This window comes from Mixophyes fleayi, chromosome 3 (genome assembly GCF_038048845.1).
Source record: "Mixophyes fleayi isolate aMixFle1 chromosome 3, aMixFle1.hap1, whole genome shotgun sequence".
In the NCBI taxonomy this organism is placed as follows: Eukaryota; Metazoa; Chordata; class Amphibia; order Anura; family Limnodynastidae; genus Mixophyes; species Mixophyes fleayi.
Genome location: NC_134404.1, coordinates 121,164,101 through 121,183,334, shown reverse-complemented (window position 1 = coordinate 121,183,334; position 19,234 = coordinate 121,164,101). Strand labels below are relative to the sequence as shown.

Below are 19,234 nucleotides of genomic sequence, written 5' to 3'. Positions count from 1 at the left end.
ATGATGTGAAACCCTGGAACTTCCCTGGCCCTCTAAATAAGTGAATTATGTTCAATAATTACTTTTTTTCATATAGTACCAAAGTTCAGGAGCTTAGTCTGGAGGTGACTATTCAATGATTCCATCTGTATACAGACATACATTTGAGATGATCATTACTCAACTCTTTGTAAAAGTGGGATAGTCCCATTGCTCTTGTGGGCGACTGTTTGAAGTTTCACAAAATGTTAGACCGAAGATGAGGCTCTATGGAGCTGAATTTCACAGTGCTATCATTTAACATGATGCCCAGATTACACTCTATTGTTAATTAATAGTATGACAGGATAAACTGCCTATGCCACCCTGTCTGTTGTTGCTGGGAACCGGCTGGGCTTACTTTGCCACCGTTGCCTAACATTACCCCAAATGCACCCTCTTGCTGTAGTAGGAGGGGCTTACAATGCTGCCACCACTGAGCTCCTTTATGGTGCTCAGAACCACATTCCTTCTGAGTAACTGTCACTTCTAGTGTACTCCTGTGACCTCTTACTATGGATCAGGGTTGCTGTGGATGGATCCCCCTTGGCCTATCACAATGACCAGAGCTGCAGGGTAGCTGCAGAGCGGTGGTACTGGAGAGATGGGTCCAATCTCAGGAACAGCCGGTGAACAGACTGGATTTAGGGTCTAATCTGCAGGTCACAGGATTACAGCAATATTGAAGAAGTTGTCAAGCAGGGTCTTGAAGCAAAGAGTGATGTTTTATTTTGCTCAGGTGCCATGCTTATTTTGGCAGGATTGCATCATCCTCATTCAATCATCCAGACAATGCAGCAGCTACACCTCAGTTAGACAGGAATACCATTTTGTAAAGAGGCATCACCCAGTAGCAGATTGGGAATTTAAAAGTGGCCTGGAAAAAGTTCAGAAAGTGGTCTTATGTATGACCAAATCAATTGTTGGTGGAACCAACACAAAAGTGGGTAAGGCTAGCACACTGAGCTCGCTGCATTTTTAATAGGCACGGTCAATGCCACACACAGTGGTAAATGGAGTCACAGCAATTGTAGATGGAACTTGTCATAGTACGCAAAGCTAACACACAAGTAGTCATTTTACTGGTAAGTGGAGCAAACACAACTAGGACACCAGGGGGTGGAGTACACTCATCAGTTGCATGAGTGGTGCATCTTAATCAAGCATCAGATTGTTCCCAGGGTTAGCACTAAAGTGATAGTTGAGTCTAGGAACTTCCTGCTGTTGCATGAAGCCTGGCCACCAATAGAGAGATCACTTTTATTGGGGTCTCATACACTGTCAATTTCCCACTTGCTCTCCATTTCCCAAAGCAGAAGTAAGATACAAAATCTGCAAATATGTTGTAATAGGATTTAATTATTTTATCTTTACTATATTAGTTTTACATTTATTATTATTATTACTTACCTTCATCTCAGGCTTTAGTAATAACATATGCAGGTCTGGTGGTTCTGTTGTCAAGATATCATTGTCAGGTATAATAAGTGACATATCTGATTGGATCCATTTTACTTGCTTCTTAGTGTATTTCTTAAATTCATCCTGAGTAAAGAAATATGGTACGTCATGAATTCTGCAGCATTGAACGCTACAAATAACATGCTAGAGAAACAGGGCAACTTCCCAAGCACTCCACACTGGTGCTGCCCAGCTTATAAACAAGGTGCCAACAGCATCTTCAATATAAATATCTATTTAAATAGACAATGGAGCTTCACTAGATCACTGTGTACTATAGTCCATGAAACTAACTATCCATCCAGGGGAGGGTTGGCAAATTTTAGCCCGGGGGCAAGACTCGACTCAGCAGCCTATTTAAAGGAAAAACAAATTCAGGTTACCCAGTGACCCAGCCCAGGTAAAATCACTATGGGACCGGCCCAGCCTGCCCCTGAATCCATCTATGTTTTAATAAACCACAAACTGATTGTTTGATACGTGTTCTTGTGTTGGTGTGGAATTCTAATATGTTATTTCTTTTTCTCAATTGTATGTCTGTACGTAGTGAAGGGAGAAAATGAATAAGCATATACAGTGCAGTATTTTTTGTGATAATATAATGTGATAAACAAAGTATTACACTCATTAGAATCAAATATTTTAGTGCCTCAAACAAATCTGTATTGGGTTATTTCTTTGATCCACAAAATGTGCATGAATCTGTCAAGGGAAACTCTATCCTCAAAGAGAAAAATTACAGAATGTGAGTGAAATCCTATAACGAATTAAGTCCCAGTTATTAGATATCAGTTTGATTTTCCTATGAAATATTGATAGATTTAGCCTTAGTTCTGTGAGTTAATCGATTATTAAACTATTATATTTAAAATATAATTCTAAATACAGAGGTCTCTTATAGACACTAACTGCATATTATCTACTCCCATAACAGATAGCAGATCACTATAGTGATGGTCATTGTTTCTAATACTAACACTTAAGAGCTCTCCATTCTGTTTAATCTAAGTATAAATGTGTAATTGTGACAGTAACAGATTCTGTATAGAAGCTGAATGAATTAGATGAATGATTAAGAGTTGGAGGACTTAACAGATTTTACACTTTTTCTTCAACGTAGATGGAGTTTTTGAACATATATTACTCCTAAATACAGAGGCTTCACAGAGTTCCTTAGTGATGAACTTAAAATATACAAACTAATTCACGACCCAGTGCTATCAACTTAATTTATTGCCGACTTGTGCTTCTGCTCTGTGGGACTCATCTGAGTAACTGCTTTCACAGAGTTCCTGAAGCATGCTGTACAAATATGCCGTTCCAGTAGCAAACTATTAGCTATGAGCTCGCTCTAGCTCTATATCTATGTTAATGTGGAAGGTTTATGATTGAATAATTGAATGTGTATATTTTTGTGGATTTATTTGTTACTATTAAAGAAAAGTTGATATTTATTTTATATTTGCCTTGCACTAATTCCTTGAGTTTTAAGATGCTGCCATAATTGTGTTAGAGATCGCAGCGGCCGAGGACACCGCCGCGACTCTCCAGGATCCTCCAATGACGTCCCGGCCGTTGCTACGGTAACGGGACGTCACTTCCGGTTTCCACGTCCCGGTTGCCTGGGCAACAACCGGGACGCTACAGATTCCCTGACGCCGCGCCCGGCCAGCTGGTTAATAGGCGGGCGCGCGCGCACAGGGCTAGTTAGGTGAGAGCCAATCATGGCTGTCCAGGTGCCTAGGAGGCAGCTTGTAGAGGAGTCAGTTATTAGTATGCAGCTGAGCACTGCATTACGATTGGCCACCAGCACTTCTATCTATTAGGCTTCTCCTGTGTGGGCTCCTCTCAGATTGGCTGCTTGAACTATTTAAGGCAATGAGGACCGAGCCTCATTGCCGGTTATAGCGTTCTGTCCTCAGTCCTGCTGCCTGCTTGTACTATCCGCTTAGGTTCCTGCTACCATAGATTTGACCTCCCGTGTTTGACCCCTGCTTGTTATTGGACCTGTGAACTTTCTCTTCTGACCTTGACCTTTTGCCTGGAATTCGGATTTTGCTTCTTTGCCTGTGAGTTTGACCCTTCGCTTGCCCTTGGATATTGCATCTGTGCCTGTGACCTTTTGACCTTGGATTTCTCTTATATACTGTCCACCAATTACTCCTGGGAAACTCCTTTAAGTCAGTATACGCTACTCGACCCTCGGTCGGCCCACAGCCCAGTCTGTCCCCACCACTAAGGGCTCCAGCGAACACCTGGCCTTCTGAGTAGTTCCCGAGTTTCACTGTACTGACTTGGGAGTTCCTAACAAATTGGTTGTTAACTGAAAAAAGCTAAACTAAAAATAAACATTACCCTGGCACCCACCTACTACTACTACTAAGCACAGGGCTGATTTGTCCTAATTTATATATGTAAAGATACGCGCTGCTCATCATCAGAAATACATATCTTTACACAACAATATCTTTAGGAGCCACAACATATAGGACTCCCAGCATACATATTTGGAGTTGTAACCTACTCTAAATAGGCCACATGTCCAGGGGCATGCTTCATTTAAGTGTTCATTGCATGCGCAGTAAAACAATGTCGATTTTTGCAGTCACCAGTTGGACTTACGTCCACTCTAACTCAGATCCAAATTTAACATGTTTGGCATTCATATAGTTGGGAGAAGTAGCCAAATAACTTTTGTGGTAATGTCTGCAGCTTTGTAAAGTGTATCAAGGTAGCTAGGGAAACATTCAAGGAAAAGTATATTATTATTATTATTTTGCTATTTTGTCTGTTGTTTGCCTGTGTAATGCCCTTTTAAAAAAGCCCTATCTCTCCTTGACCAATGTGAAAATCATTAGACACAAGTATTTTTTGTTGAATTGGCCCTTGGCAAAACTGAAATGCGGGCTGGTCACAGCAATATAAGACAACAAACATCACATAGATGTTTAACACAGATAACTGAATGGTGGAAAAGTTAGGTTACTCACTGTAGTTCTCAGCAATATGACATCAGCTTCTTCCAAGCTGCACAAGACACAATGCCACCAGACATCCAGCTCAGGCTTCCAATAGAAGATCATTTTAAGGAGCCCCAGGGTAAAAATGTAACCGAAAATACACAGGACATTTCGACACTTTTCTGTTCTATAACCAAACAGCTCCTGTGAAATGAAATTTAAAAAATGTAGTTTAAGTCTAAAAAGAAAGTTTTAAGCAAATAGTTCAGTATTGCAGAAACTGAGCAGATATCACTAATGCAAACATTATAAGCATCTTCAGGGTCTTCCCAGGTGGGTTATGGGGCATTATTTTGATGTTAATTCTCCTTTAAATGTAGTATGTGAACTTGTGTTATGATGTGCGTACTTGTCTTTGTATGTTTTATACTTAAAAAGGTTGGCTTTTTTACACTAATATTAAATGTTACTTTTTGACCATCTCGTTATTTGAAGTGTGCAGTGTAATACAAGAGGTTATGGACAACCTCAGAATACTAGAGATGCTCAGGCTCAGTTTTAGGAAAACCGAGCCCACCCGAACAAACTCACCTCTCCCGCATAGCCTACCAACCATCTACTTAACCCCTAATCTCCACTACTCGCTCTCCCTTCTCTCTTCTGGCTCCCCTTGTGCCTGATTCTGTCTACCCTCCTTTAGGATGTAAGCTTACATGAGCAGGGTCCTCTTCCCTCCTGTCTCCTCACCTGTTCTTCTGCTCCGTGCTTATTGCAGCAGCCTGCCTGGAGTTTCTGAAGTATTGGTATTTTTGTTTATTGTTCTGTACTGTTTCACCCTGTATAGTCTACTGTTTGTACTGTGTACGGCGCTGCGGAAATCTTGTGGCACCTAATAAATAAATGATAATAATAATAATAATAATAATTGCAGATCCGAGTACCGAGCTGAGCGGACTCAGTACTTTTGCGCACCCTCGGAACTGAAAAAGAGGCAAAACATTATTGTTGCGTTGTCGAATCTTGCGAGTTTTGCATTCTATAAGTACTGCCCTCCAACGGAGATCCCGCGCCATTTCACAGAGAGACACAGAATGGGTAGCAGGGTTCTTGGCAGTCTCCACTGCACTTGGGCAGCGTCATTGATAAAAGAGAAAGGGGGGCTGGCAGTGTTCTTAGAAGTCTCAAGTGACATTCTACTGTGCCATAGCTCACCCCGAAAAGGGAGAAGTGGCAGAGTTGAGTGCTGAAACAGAAATAATAGGACTGGCAGTGTTCTTAAAAGTCTCCAGTCAAATTCTACTGTGCAATATCTCACCCAAAAACAGGAGAGGTGTGCAGTGTTCAGTGCTGAAACAGAAATAATAGGACTGGAAGTGTTCTTAAAAGTCTTCAGCAACATTGTACTGTGCCATAGCTCGCCCAGAAACAGGAGAGGTGGCAGTGCTCAGTGCTGAAACAGAAATAATAGGGCTGACAGAGTTCTTAAAAGTCTCCAGTCACATTGTTCTGTGCCATCCATATGGATTCACATCAGTCCACAGAAGACTAGGAGCACCAAGCAGCTGCTGGCACCAGTCATGATGATAGTAATCCCTCTACGTCATCTGCTAAAGCCTAAAAGTGCATAGTGTTTTAAAGTCAGGAAAACAAAAATGTAAAAAAAAAACCTTTTACCTCGGTAATGAAAAAAACACCTTTAATCAAGGCAAAGTTAACTGCAGAAAAAACATAAAATTGTACCATTATACACACGCAGTGGCAAGTACAGAATCAGGCATTTGCCTTTCTGTATGAATGAATGTCTGCAATTGTCAGTGAGGCATCTACTTGAAAGGTCAGTCATGATGATGCAAGACCTTGTCATTTAGACTCAAAAAGTGATGCCAAAAATATTTTAATTGTAAGTGCCGTGCTGAAAAAAACCTGTAAGGCAGAAGAAACTCTATGCTCAGATTCAGAAATGACATAAATCACTGAAGAGAGTCTATCCACAAATGCTATGTGTAAGTGTGACTGGATCACTTATAAGTAACTTATGGTATAAATTTATTTTTCCTTTAAATTTATTTAAAGGAAAAAGTGCAGGGCGCTTATTTATATAATTGCAAATGCACTTATTTTTTGATATTGTGTATATTTTGGTAAGGGAAATCTTTAAATCTTTTCCGACCAGGAAAGAAACTCATTTGTTTTTACCTTGATAGAGGAAATGCATTATTTCTGATGTACATGTCTGATTCAATAAGCCTTTGTTTAGAAAGTCTTTTGTATATCTTTGTGTACGGAAATGCCTTGTTTGGGGTTTGCAACTTTTCATGTGGAATTCTTTTCTTTGGAGGAAATGTGTATTCAGCAACTGTTGAAAGAAAGCACCCATGCAATCTCATGTTAATTAGACCTTTTGATGGAACTTTCCTTGTCAGGACACTTGAGTGAAATAAACATGACTCTTTGCTTCAAGACCCTGCATGGCAACTTCTTCTATATTGCTGTTATCCTGTGACCTACAGATTAGACCCTAAATCTAATCCATCCTCTGGCTCTTCTGAAATTTGGACCCAGCTCCTAGTACCATCGCTATGCCCGCTACCCAGCAGCTCTGGCCAGTGTGATAGGCCAGGAGGGATCCATCTACAGCACCGTGATCCATAGTAAGCGGTCAGGGGTAAAAACCCAAGTGTACCAGCATAGGAGTACACTAACAGCGACAGATACCCAAAAGGAACATGATTCTGGATGCCATAAAGGAGTCCAGTGATGGCAGCAGGCTCCTCCTACTGCGGTTGGAGGGGCGTATTTGCAACAACAAACAGGGTGGCATAGGCGGTCCATCCTGTCACAGTAAGTCTGACCTTTCTGATACTGTGCTCATAAAGAAGACTCCTTTCATCATTTCTTCAGATGTGTGGATGAGCAGCCCAAGTGTAGCCGGTGATACGCAAATTCAGGATGCCACTTTGGAATTGCAACATGATGAGGGGGCAATTTGTGTAGCTGACGATGGCGCTAATGAGGATGTTAATGACGATGATGTTGTCTGTGTAAGTCCTCCACCAGTGGAGGCAGTTTTTGACAGTAAGATAAGAAGAAGACCATTGTCATGCCTGGACATAAGACCAGAAAATCATCCTCTTATGTGTGGAATTATTTTTATCCAAATCCTGACAACAGTTGTCTAGCCATTTTAGCGTTTGTAAAGCCACAGTAAGTAGAGGCAAGTACCTCATCCATGTTATGCCATTTAAAGAGGGTTCATGGAAAGCTTTTGGGAAAATCTGAAACTTATGCTAAAAAAATAACAACAGGCAGCCCAGCATCAGCTAGCTCCCATCTCTCACCTAGATCCGGTCACCTGAAATCTACACCCACAACACCGTCCTCATCAAAATCCTCACTAGCGATCGGAGTTAGTCCTGCATCAAAGCTACTAAGGCTAGATGACTCCTCCACTATCCAGAATTCCTCAGAAGAATTCTTTAGTGTTAGTGCTCATGCTACTAGTTGATAACAACAATTGACTGTTAAACAATCCTTTTCAAGAGATAGCAAGTTTGAAAGCTATCAACCAGCTGCAAAGTGGATCACAGAAGCCATGGCAACTATGTTAGTATTAGATTTGCGTCCAATATCCACTATTAATGCAGCTGGGTTTAGACAGTTAATTGAGGTCTTGTGTCCCCGTTAACAAATTCCAGAACAACACCATTTTACTTGAAAAGCTATTCCTCACATCTACCAAAAAGTTTGTAAAAATGTAATTATTGTGCTACATAATGCCATTCTACCCACTGTACACTTAACCACAGATATGTGGACAAGCGGAAGTGAGCAAACTAAAGATTTTATGACTGTGACAGCCCACTGGGTTGGTGATTCTCCTTCACAAGCAGGAACAGCAGCAGCATGTACCCAACTAGGTCAGATTTTTCAGAGGCAGGCTTCACTAACAGGCATACAGCTGACAATCTGTTACAAAAACAGATAATGTCATTGCTACATGGCGTATCCCACTTGGACTCTCCTCAGGATAGAAGAAGGCATTTCTCGGCAATTTGTCAAAGTACAGAGACTTCTGTAATGGTGAATTCCAGCGGGGATGAATTAATATTTTGTGAGGATGATGTACCCTAAGATAAGGTTGAGGATGAGGTTAAGGATTATGACAACAATGTCTTCCCACTGTAGAGTTCATTAACAGCACTGTTAGCTTAGATGCCTTAAGCCCATTGCTAGCTTGTTTTGTGGGGTCCCAAACAAGTCAAGCACTTCAGCCACAAAAGTGGCAGTCCTTGTCGCTGAAGATCTTGGTTTGTTAAAGTGTGCATGTCCTTTTAAGATCCATTATAAGGGTGGGATGACGGATCCCATGCTGCCCACATGTTCCGTGTCACAGTCTGTCTGAAGAAGATCTAATGCCACTCCAGTTGTAATATCCATTCCTGTGTCTAAATAAATTTGCAGTTCTTCCAGGATGAGAGGGAGGTATCCACAGAGGAGAAGAAGACTAAAGGACAGACATGCTTTAATGATGTAGAGTTCATTGACAGCACTGTTGGGCTTAAGGCAGCTAAGCTATTGGTAGCTGGTTTTGTGGGGGCCCAAACAAACCAAGCACTTCAGCCACAAAAGTGGCACTTCTTGTCGCTGGAGTGCTTGATTTGTTAAACTGTACATGTCCTTTTCAATACCTTATATAAGGATGGGTGGGGGGGCCCAAGGACAATTCCATCTTGCACCACTTTTCTTTTCTGCTGTGTGGCAAAGTTTCCTAGATGTGCTATTATTATTATTATCATTTATTTGTTGGGCACCACAAGGTTTCCGCAGCGCCGTACACAGTACAAACAGTAGTACAAAATGGGTGACAAAGTACAGAACAATAAACACAGTGTACCAATGCTTCAAGAACTCCAGGGAGACATATGGAGTAAAGACAAAGCAGAAGAACCGGTGTGGAGACCGGAGGGGAGGGGGGGCCCTGCTCATAAGAGCTTACATCCTAAGGGAGGGTGGAACAAAAACAGGCACGAAAGGGAGCCAATGAGGCAGGGGGAGAGAGGAGAGGGACCAGGGGAGAGAGGGAGAACGAGAAGAGTGGATGAGGAGTTAGGTGGATGGTTGGTAGGCTTTAAGGAAGAAGTGGGTTTTAAGTGCCGTTTGAAGGAGCACCGGTTGGGGGAGAGACGGATGGAGTGAGGGAGGTCGTTCCAGTGCAGGGGGGCAGCTCGGGAAAAGTCCTGGATTCTAGAGTGGGAAGAGGTGATCAGAGTGGAGGAGAGGCGACGGTCATTGGCCGAGCGCAAGAAGCGGGCCGGAGTGTGAATGGTGAGGAGATTAGAGATATAGGGGGCAGTCGATTGGGAGAGAGCTTTGTAAGTGGTGGTGAGGAGTTTGAAAAGGATCCTGTAGGGGAAAGGGAGCCAGTGTAGGGTGTGGTAGAGAGGGGAGGTTGAGGAGGAGCGGCATGAGAGAAAGATGAGTCGAGCAGCCGCATTGAGAATGGAGCGGAGGGGGGCGAGATGGGAGGCCAGTGAGGAGAAGGTTGCAGTAGTCGAGGCGGGAGATGATGAGTGAATGGATGATTGCTTTGGTGGCATCTTGAGAAAGGAAGGGCCGGATGCGACAGCGCTGTCCTATACAGCAGCCGTGGCGCTGTCAAAAAAGCGTCCGCGGCGGTGCTGTATACAATACAGCACCGCCATTGATGCTTCTTTGACAGCGTCGCGGCTGCTGTATAGGATAGTGCCGCTATGGTGGCCACTTAGTTAGCGCAGGGGGGTTTCTGGAGACTCAGAAACCCCCCCTGTGTGCGCCACTGCAATTAAGTGTGCATAATGGGGAGATATGCTAGTTTAAGAGTGATATATAGGAAACAAATATTGGTACACATGTGCTTAAAAAAAGAATGAAAAAAAAAGAAATAACCAAGGGAGACCTGACTGTGAAAGACTCTTTTTAAAGGCACTATTGATCAGAACTGTGATTCCAATCAAGACAAAGGGGGTCTGAGTCATTAAGGAGAGCAAAGCAAAAAGAGGAGTAATGTGGGGACAGATTTATAGTTGGGATAAGGCATGACCTAGATCCTCTTTCAATTTCAGTGTAAAAATTAAACTACCAAGTATTTGTGTGCTACATGAAAAAGCAGAAAGTATTTTCCTTACATGCAAAATAATAAACTAATTTGCACCCCTTGCATTGTAAAATGGTTTGTCCAGGATCAAAGTTACTCCTTTTTTGCTTTGCTCTCCTTAACGACTCAGGCCCAGGGAGAGCATTAACCTCATAAACTGTAACATCACTTTCAGGCCTACAACATTTTAAAAAGCAAAGAACCCCCCAAAAATTTCATGATTGTGTCATTTTGAAAGTAAAAATTCTTTGCAAAGCACACCAATCTGTAATAAACAAATATATATCAGTGTTCTCCCTAGAAAATTTTGCCAGCCGGGTGGCTAATGTAATACCTTGTAATAATATTTAAAAATGTTGAAGATTATTGCCCACAGCTACCAGAACTGGTCAGACTGGTGGCCAGTGGTCTAACACACACTGCTAGCTGTAGTGCTAACATAGTGCCTGTTCTAATAGGAGAAACAATGGTTTATTCTATTATAATAGGACTCTCTTGGGGTCCAAGAAACGGGTGGCAAGTAAAAACAGCCAAGTGAAGCCCCCGGGAAAAAGGTGCTGGGGAGAACACCGAACAATACCTTATACAAATGCTACAAGGATCCAGGAAATAGCATTGCAACTAAATAAATTCCAGAGTTTAACAATTCCATCTCAGTGAGCAGTGCTTTTAGCAACAGGAAACATCACGGAACAGATCTATTGAGCACTAGTGATTAGCAGTATCAGCGTAGGTTTTTCAAAGTTCAACCATCCACACATTTGCTTACAAGCAGATAATGAACAAGTACGACTCTTCATTTTCTGTGCATACCAAACATTCTATGCGTATTTGTAAGGCATTGAAAACATTAAATTGCTAAGTTCTTTTTTTTGCATTTAACTATGTTCTCTAACCCCTCTGAAAGTATATATTGTGCTTTTAATATAGCATCAGTGTTGTACATGTTTGTGAGTGTGTTCATAATTGTATGCATCTACCTCTGCTTGTTCTCTATGTAAATGTAATAAATATGCAAATATTAAGTAATATAATTTGGAAATAAGAGATAAGTGGTTAATTATATATGTAGTGTAGTCGGTGGTAGTTGGTTTCCCGACTACCATTACCAACACTACTACAGTATTGTTAGTGCTGTTAAGGGGGCAATGTACAAGAATTATTAAAAAGCACTGTCCAGCTGCCGCGTACTTGCATTGCCCCCTTAACAGCAGTAACAATACTGTTGCTTTTACCACTGACGTCATTCCTGTGCTACGCCCACTCGATCTGTGGATCAGCTTTTTCAACAGTTTGGGAGATGGACATGTCAATAATGACATTTTCATCTTCACAGTGTAGCGGTAAGTAGTGTCGACCTTATCACTTTTGGTATTTAATACCCAACCCAGTGTAGTTCCCACTCATGCAAACTGTCACTCACCGGACCGTGAGTGCCTCTGCGCTGGTGCGTGGCTCACTAGCCTTCCTGCCGGCACCTATCCTGAACCGCGGCCGTCCTCCATCCTGATGGTCTGCGCATGCGCAGTTCCCAAGAACTCTTGTGACTGTTGCTTTTAATCCAAATTGGTTGATCAGGCAACTCCCTATTTAAGGCACCTGTGTGCATTACCTCATTGCCTGATCTTGGAGTCTCATTCCCTGTGAGTCTCTGAAGGTGTTCCCTGTGTTCTACTAGTGTCTTCAGTTTTCTGCTGATTCCTGAACTACTCATCGCTGGTTTCCATACCTGCTACAGTCTCCTGTTTCCTGCCTGTGTCCTCAGCTGGACTCTGATTACCGGATCTACTCACCTGTGGTTCCTACACTCGTCTCTGCCGTCCAGCGTCTCTGCAGTTCCTGCATCTCCCTGTGGACAGACTGTTCTACTGAATAGCGGTATGCCTATCTGTTATTGACTTTCTACATTTACTCTGCATATCCGCTAGGACAAGTTTCCACGCTCAGCAGCGGTATCCATACCCGCTATAGACTGTTATTGTTACGCTGCATACCTGTTTGGAATTAACCCTACTACTCAGTCGTTATATGCATAACTGTGATTGACTATCTATTATTGGCCTGCATATCTGTGCTGAGCAAGTCTCTACCAAGCAGCGCCACACATACCGTCATATAGACTTTGTTGGATACGCTGCATACCTATTGGGATCAAGTTCCTCTGTGCTCTCAGTGTCTGCATCCTATTATCTTTGTTGGCTTCCACTCATCAACACTTGTACACATCCTCACCTATTAAGCAGTGGTACAACTTGCTATACGCAGACCACTGACTTCCCCGCTACCTACCTGCACCTGGACAAGTCTTCTCACCATAAGCAGTGGTACAACTTGCTATACGCAGACCACTGACTTCCCCGCTACCTACCTGCACCTGGACAAGTCTTCTCACCATAAGCAGTGGTACAACTTGCTATACGCAGACCACTGACTTCCCCGCTACCTACCTGAACCTGGACAAGTCTCTTCACCATAAGCAGTGGTACAACTTGCTGTACGCAGACCACTGACTTCCCTGCTACCTCTCTGCATCTACTCACGTCCATCCTGATCTCCGTGTTCAAATCTGCCTTTCCATTATATCAGCTAGTCGCTGATTCATTGACCAAAGATTGCTGCAAGTCACTGACTTTCCTATTATTTATTGGCATTCTCTCTCCATCTGCTGTGATATTTGTTCCGCTAGTCACCCCGCTACCAGAGGACCGTTGTGAGAGCTTCACTACTCTGGTAAGCCCAGTCATCTGGTGAATTCCTGGGCAAGACTCCTAGTGCCCGTGACAGTAAGATCGGACCATGACAGACCCAGGATCGGAACCAACAGCTAAAGAGATGCTGCAGTATCTGGTCACCCGAATCGAATAACAAGATGTTCGCCAACAACAGTTGTTGCAATATTGTCAGGCTTTAGCCTCCCAAGGAACCCCTGTGCAAAATGTAGCAGCAACTGTTGATCTTCCAGTATCTCCATCTCCTTCCCCAGTGCCATCCCAGGTGTCCATCGCTTCCACGCTACACCTGCCTACTCCTTCTAAATATGATGGAGATCCCAAAACCTGTAGGGGCTTTCTTAATCAATGCTCCATTCATTTTGAACTTCAACCTCATAACTTCTCTACTCATCGTTCCAAAGTGGCCTACCTCATCTCCTTGTTTTCCGGACAGGCTCTCGCATGGGCCTCCCCTCTGTGGGAAAGAAATGACCCTTTATTGCAAGATAGTGCCTTGTTTATTTCTACGTTTCTAAGTATTTTTGACGAACCTGGTCGTGTTATCTCTGCAGCTTCCAGTATCCTCCGACTACGCCAAGGATCTCGGACTGTAGCTCAATATGTCATTCAATTTCAGATACTTGCCTCTGAACTTCAGTGGAACACTGAGGCATTGATCGCCGCCTTCTGGCAGAGGCTTTCCGATAAAATTCAAGACGCACTGACCTCTCAAGAGTTACCCTCCTCCTTGGATGATTTGATTTCCCTTTGCCATCGTGTAGACATGAGATTTCGTGAGAGAGATTCTGAGAGAATAACTTCCTGCAAAGCGCCTCTTCGCTCAGTATCTCAAGTTCGTCATTCTCTACCTCCAGTAGAACCTATGGAGCTAGGTCGCTCTAAACTAACATCTGAGGAGAGAGAACGAAGAGTGAAAAATAGACTCTGTATCTATTGCGCTGACTCTACTCACATGCTGAACTCATGCCCTAGGAAGTCGGGAAATGCCAGGCCCTAACCAGTTCTGGAGAGGTAAGGTTAGGGTCCCTGGAGTCCTCTCCATGTTCTACGAATGTGAAAGTTTGTGCTTTTGATGTCACCGTTTCCTTTGCTACCAAATCCTTTGTCTCTCAAGCACTTATAGATTCTAGAGCTGCTGGAAATTTTATCTCTAGTTCCCTAGTGAATCAATGGTCTCTACCAGTGATTTCCTTAAAGGTTCCCATTGCCGTTACTGCTATTGATGGATCACGTATAATTAATGGTCTCATTACTCAAAGTACATCTCCACTGACTCTTCAAATTGGAGCCTTACACCAAGAAAAAATTTCTTTATTGATCCTTCCTGTTACTACCAGTCCCATCGTACTAGGCCTTCCATGGCTTCAACTTCATTCCCCTCAGATTGACTGGAACACTCCTCAAGTCACTTCCTGGGGTCCCGAATGTCGTCATCGTTGTCTCTCTCAAGTTGTTCCACTCAAAATACAGCAGTCGTCCATTTCACCATGTCCACCGGGCCTCCCTCCACAGTATGCTTCCTTTGCGGATGTGTTCGATAAGGTTCAGTCAGAACGCCTTCCTCCTCATTGGGCATTGGATTGTTTGATTGACTTACAACCTGGCAAGACTCCTCCTAGGGGCCGTGTGTATCCACTTTCATTACCTGAGACTCAAGCAACATCTGAGTATATTAAGGAGAACCTCCAGCGAGGATTTATCCGACCTTCTACCTCTCCCGCTGGAGCAGGGTTCTTTTTCGTAAAGAAGAAAGATGGATCATTACGTCCCTGTATAGATTTTCGTGGACTCAATGCCATTACCATCAAAAATCGGTACCCTATTCCGTTAATTACTGAACTTTTCGATCGCATTAAGGGAGCCCGGATCTTTACCAAGTTGGATCTTTGAGGTGCCTATAATTTAATCCGGATCAAGTCCAGAGACGAATGGAAGACAGCTTTTAACACCAGGGATGGCCACTATGAATATCTTGTTATGCCCTTCGGGTTGTGTAACGCCCCCGCTGTCTTCCAGGGTTTCGTGAATGAGATCTTCCAGGACTTGCTGTATGTCTGTGTCGTCGTCTATCTGGACGACATATTAATTTTTTCCCAGGATCTGCCCACTCATCATCAACAGGTGGCAGAGGTCCTTTCCAGACTCTGAAGAAATTCTTTATTTTGCAAACTAGAGAAATGTTCATTCGAGTTATCCCAGATTCCATTCCTGGGATACATTGTGTCCGGAGTCGGTCTTAAGATGGATCCAGAAAAGGTGAACGCTGTATTACGTTGGCCCCAGCCAACTACTCTCCGAGCAATACAACGCTTTTTAGGATTTGCAAATTATTACAGACGCTTCATTCAAGGGTTTTCGTTCATTGCCTCTCCTATAGTGGCCCTGACCCGCAAGGGGGCTAATACTAAACAGTGGTCCTCCGAGGCCCTTCAAGCTTTTCAGTCTCTCAAAGAGTCCTTCTCTACTGCTCCTGTTCTTCAACAGCCTGATGTGATGCTTCCCTTCTTCCTAGAGGTAGACGCCTCTAATGTTGGCTTAGGGGCCATATTATCCCAAAGATCGGAGCAACAAAAATTCCATCCTTGTGCCTTTTATTCCCGAGGTCTTCTACCCGCGGAGAGGAATTATACCATCGGGGACAAGGAGTTGTTGGCCATAAAAGCAGCATTAGAGAAATGGAGATATCTACTGGAGGGAGCTCGTCATCCTGTAACTATTTTTACGGATCACAAAAACCTGTTATATTTACAGTCAGCTCAATGTTTGAATCCCCGTCAAGCAAGATGGTCTCTTTTCTTTTCCCGTTTTGAATTTATTATAACCTTCAAACTGGCTGCCAAAAATAAAAAAGCAGACGCCCTGTCTCGGGCATTCGTGACGTCCTCAGACGTTGAAGATGATCCTAACCATTCTATATTAGATCCCAAGTGTGTGTCTCTGGCCACTTCGTCTACCAAGGGGCTACCATTTGGGAGAACCCTCGTGCCTTCATCTCTTAGGAGGAAAATATTGTCTTGGTTCCATTCTTCACATTTTTCTGGACATTCGGGTGAACGCAAGACCTTAGAAATCCTTTCTCGAAGCTACTGGTGGCCCTCTATGAGGAAAGATGTCAAAGACTTTGTGGCCGCTTGTGAGCTGTGTTCCCAGTTTAAAACTCCCCGCAGAACACCAGCGGGATTAATACAACCACTACCCATTCCTTCCAAACCTTGGACCCATATTAGTATGGACTTTGTCACTGATCTTCCTCCAAGTAAAAAGTGTAATACCATCTGGGTAGTGGTGGATCGATTTTCGAAAATGGCACATTTCGTTCCTTTGACCGGTTTACCTTCTTCATCTACTCTGGCTGGTCATTTCATCAAAGAGATTTTCCGAATTCATGGATGTCCTTCTGAGATTGTTTCGGATAGGGGAGTGCAATTCATTTCCAGATTCTGGTGAGCCCTTTGTAAAACCTTGGGTATTCGGTTATCACTCTCATCTTCCTACCATCCTCAATCAAACGGACAGACCGAGAGAGTCAATCAGGATCTTGAAACTTTCATTAGGATGTTCTCTTCAGCCAACCAAGACAACTGGGTAGATTTACTCTCATGGGCTGAATTCGCCCATAACAACATGTATCACGAGTCATCTTCAAGAAGTCCATTCTTTGTGGTTTACGGTCACCATCCGTCTTTCCCGGAATTTCCTGCCCTCCCTCCCACCCAAGTTCCTGCTGTGGAGACTGTTTGTCAGACCTTCAAAGATATCTGGTCTCAGGTCAAAACCTGTTTAAAAAAGACATCTGCCAGATACAAGTCCTTTGCGGATAAAAAGAGGCGGGCTATTCCACCACTAAAGATTGGAGATCGTGTATGGCTTTCTACTAAAAATATTCGCTTGAAGGTTCCATCTATGAAGTTTGCTCCTCGTTTCATTGGTCCATACAGGATCATTCAAGTGATAAATCCAGTCTGTTTCAAACTTCTACTACCCAAGAACCTTCGTATCTCCAAAGCCTTCCATGTGTCATTACTCAAGCCTCTTATCATCAACCGTTTCTCTGTTCCTCCTTCAGCACCTCGGCCAGTTCAAGTTCATCAAGAGGAGGAGTTTGGGATCACTCATATATTAGACGCAAAAATTTCATGAGAAGTTCTTCGTTTCCTTGTGCACTGGAAGGGCTTTGGCCCAGAGGAGCGTTCCTGGATCCGGGCTGATGATCTCAAAGCACCAGCTCTCCTGAAAAAATTATATTCCCAGAATCCGGGCAAAACCCGGCTCCATGTGTTCTGTGCCCACCTTTAAAAGGGGGGGTACTGCCACTCACCGGACCGTGAGTGCCTCTGCGCTGGTGCGTGGCTCACTAGCCCTCCTGCCGGCACCTATCCTGAACCGCGGCCGTCCACCATCCTGATGGTCTGCGCATGCGCAGTTCCCAAGAACTCTTGTGACTGTTGCTTTTAATCCAAATTGGTTGATCAGGCAACTCCCTATTTAAGGCACCTGTGTGCATTACCTCATTGCCTGATCTTGGAGTCTCATTCCCTGTGAGTCTCTGAAGGTGTTCCCTGTGTTCTACTAGTGTCTTCAGTTTCCTGCTGATTCCTGATCTACTCATCGCTGGTTTCCATACCCGCTACTATCTCCTGTGTACTACTAGTGTCTTCAGTTCCTGTGGATTCCCTGTGCTAGTCATCGCTGGTTTCCATACCTGCTACAGTCTCCTGTTTCCTGCCTCAGCTGGACTCTGATTACCGGATCTACTCACCTGTGGTTCCTACACTCATCTCTGCCGTCCAGCGTCTCTGCAGTTCCTGCATCTCCCTGTGGACAGACTGTTCTACTGAATAGCGGTATGCCTATCTGTTATTGACTTTCTACATTTATTCTGCATATCCGCTAGGACAAGTTTCCACGCTCAGCAGCGGTATCCATACCCACTATAGACTGTTATTGTTATGCTGCATACCTGTTTGGAATTAACCCTACTACTCAGTCGTTATATGCATAACTGTGATTGACTATCTATTATTGGCCTGCATATCTGTGCTGAGCAAGTCTCTACCAAGCAGCGCCACACATACCGTCATATAGACTTTGTTGGATACGCTGCATACCTATTGGGATCAAGTTCCTCTGTGCTCTCAGTGTCTGCATCCTATTATCTTTGTATGCTTCCACTCATCAACACTTGTACACATCCTCACCTATTAAGCAGTGGTACAACTTGCTATACGCAGACCACTGACTTCCCCGCTACCTACCTGCTCCTGGACAAGTCTTTTCACCATAAGCAGTGGTACAACTTGCTATACGCAGACCACTGACTTCCCCGCTACCTACCTGCATCTGGACAAGTCTTCTCACCATAAGCAGTGGTACAACTTGCTATACGCAGACCACTGACTTCTCCGCTACCTACCTGCACCTGGACAAGTCTCTTCACCATAAGCAGTGGTACAACTTGCTGTATGCAGATCACTGACTTCCCTGCTATTTCCCTGCATCTACTCACGTCCATCCTGATCTCCGTGTTCAAATCTGCCTTTCCATTATATCAGCTAGTCGCTGATTCATTGACCAAAGATTGCTGCAAGTCACTGACTTTCCTATTATTTATTGGCATTCTCTCTCCATCTGCTGTGATATTTGTTCCGCTAGTCACCCCGCTACCAGAGGAACGTTGTGAGAGCTTCACTACTCTGGTAAGCCCAGTCATCTGGTGAATTCCTGGGCAAGACTCCTAGTGCCCGTGACACAAACATAACAGCTCTGACCTGTCTAAGCATGGACTCCATAATAGCTCTGAAGGTGTCCTGTGGTATCTGGCAAAAAGACATTAGCAGCAGATACTTTAAGTCCTGTAAGTTGCGAGGTGGGGCCTCTATGGCTTGGACTTGTTTTTCCAGCACATCCCACAGATGCTCAATTGGATTGAG

The 19,234-nt window shown here is 43.7% G+C and overlaps 1 protein-coding gene across 1 annotated transcript in view; it reads right to left on the bottom strand.

Moving 5' to 3' along the window:
* LOC142143178 (putative cation-transporting ATPase 13A4) overlaps nt 1–11,518 on the bottom strand; it is a 132,364-nt gene extending 120,846 nt beyond the window's left edge. The window contains exons 1-3 of the mRNA XM_075200886.1: nt 11,456–11,518; nt 4,470–4,643; nt 1,429–1,563 (exon numbers count right to left, since the gene is read on the bottom strand). Of these exons, the coding sequence (XP_075056987.1) occupies nt 1,429–1,563; nt 4,470–4,643; nt 11,456–11,518 (372 nt within the window). The remainder of the gene's footprint in view (nt 1–1,428; nt 1,564–4,469; nt 4,644–11,455) is intronic.
* Nucleotides 11,519–19,234: the final 7,716 nt, after the last annotated feature.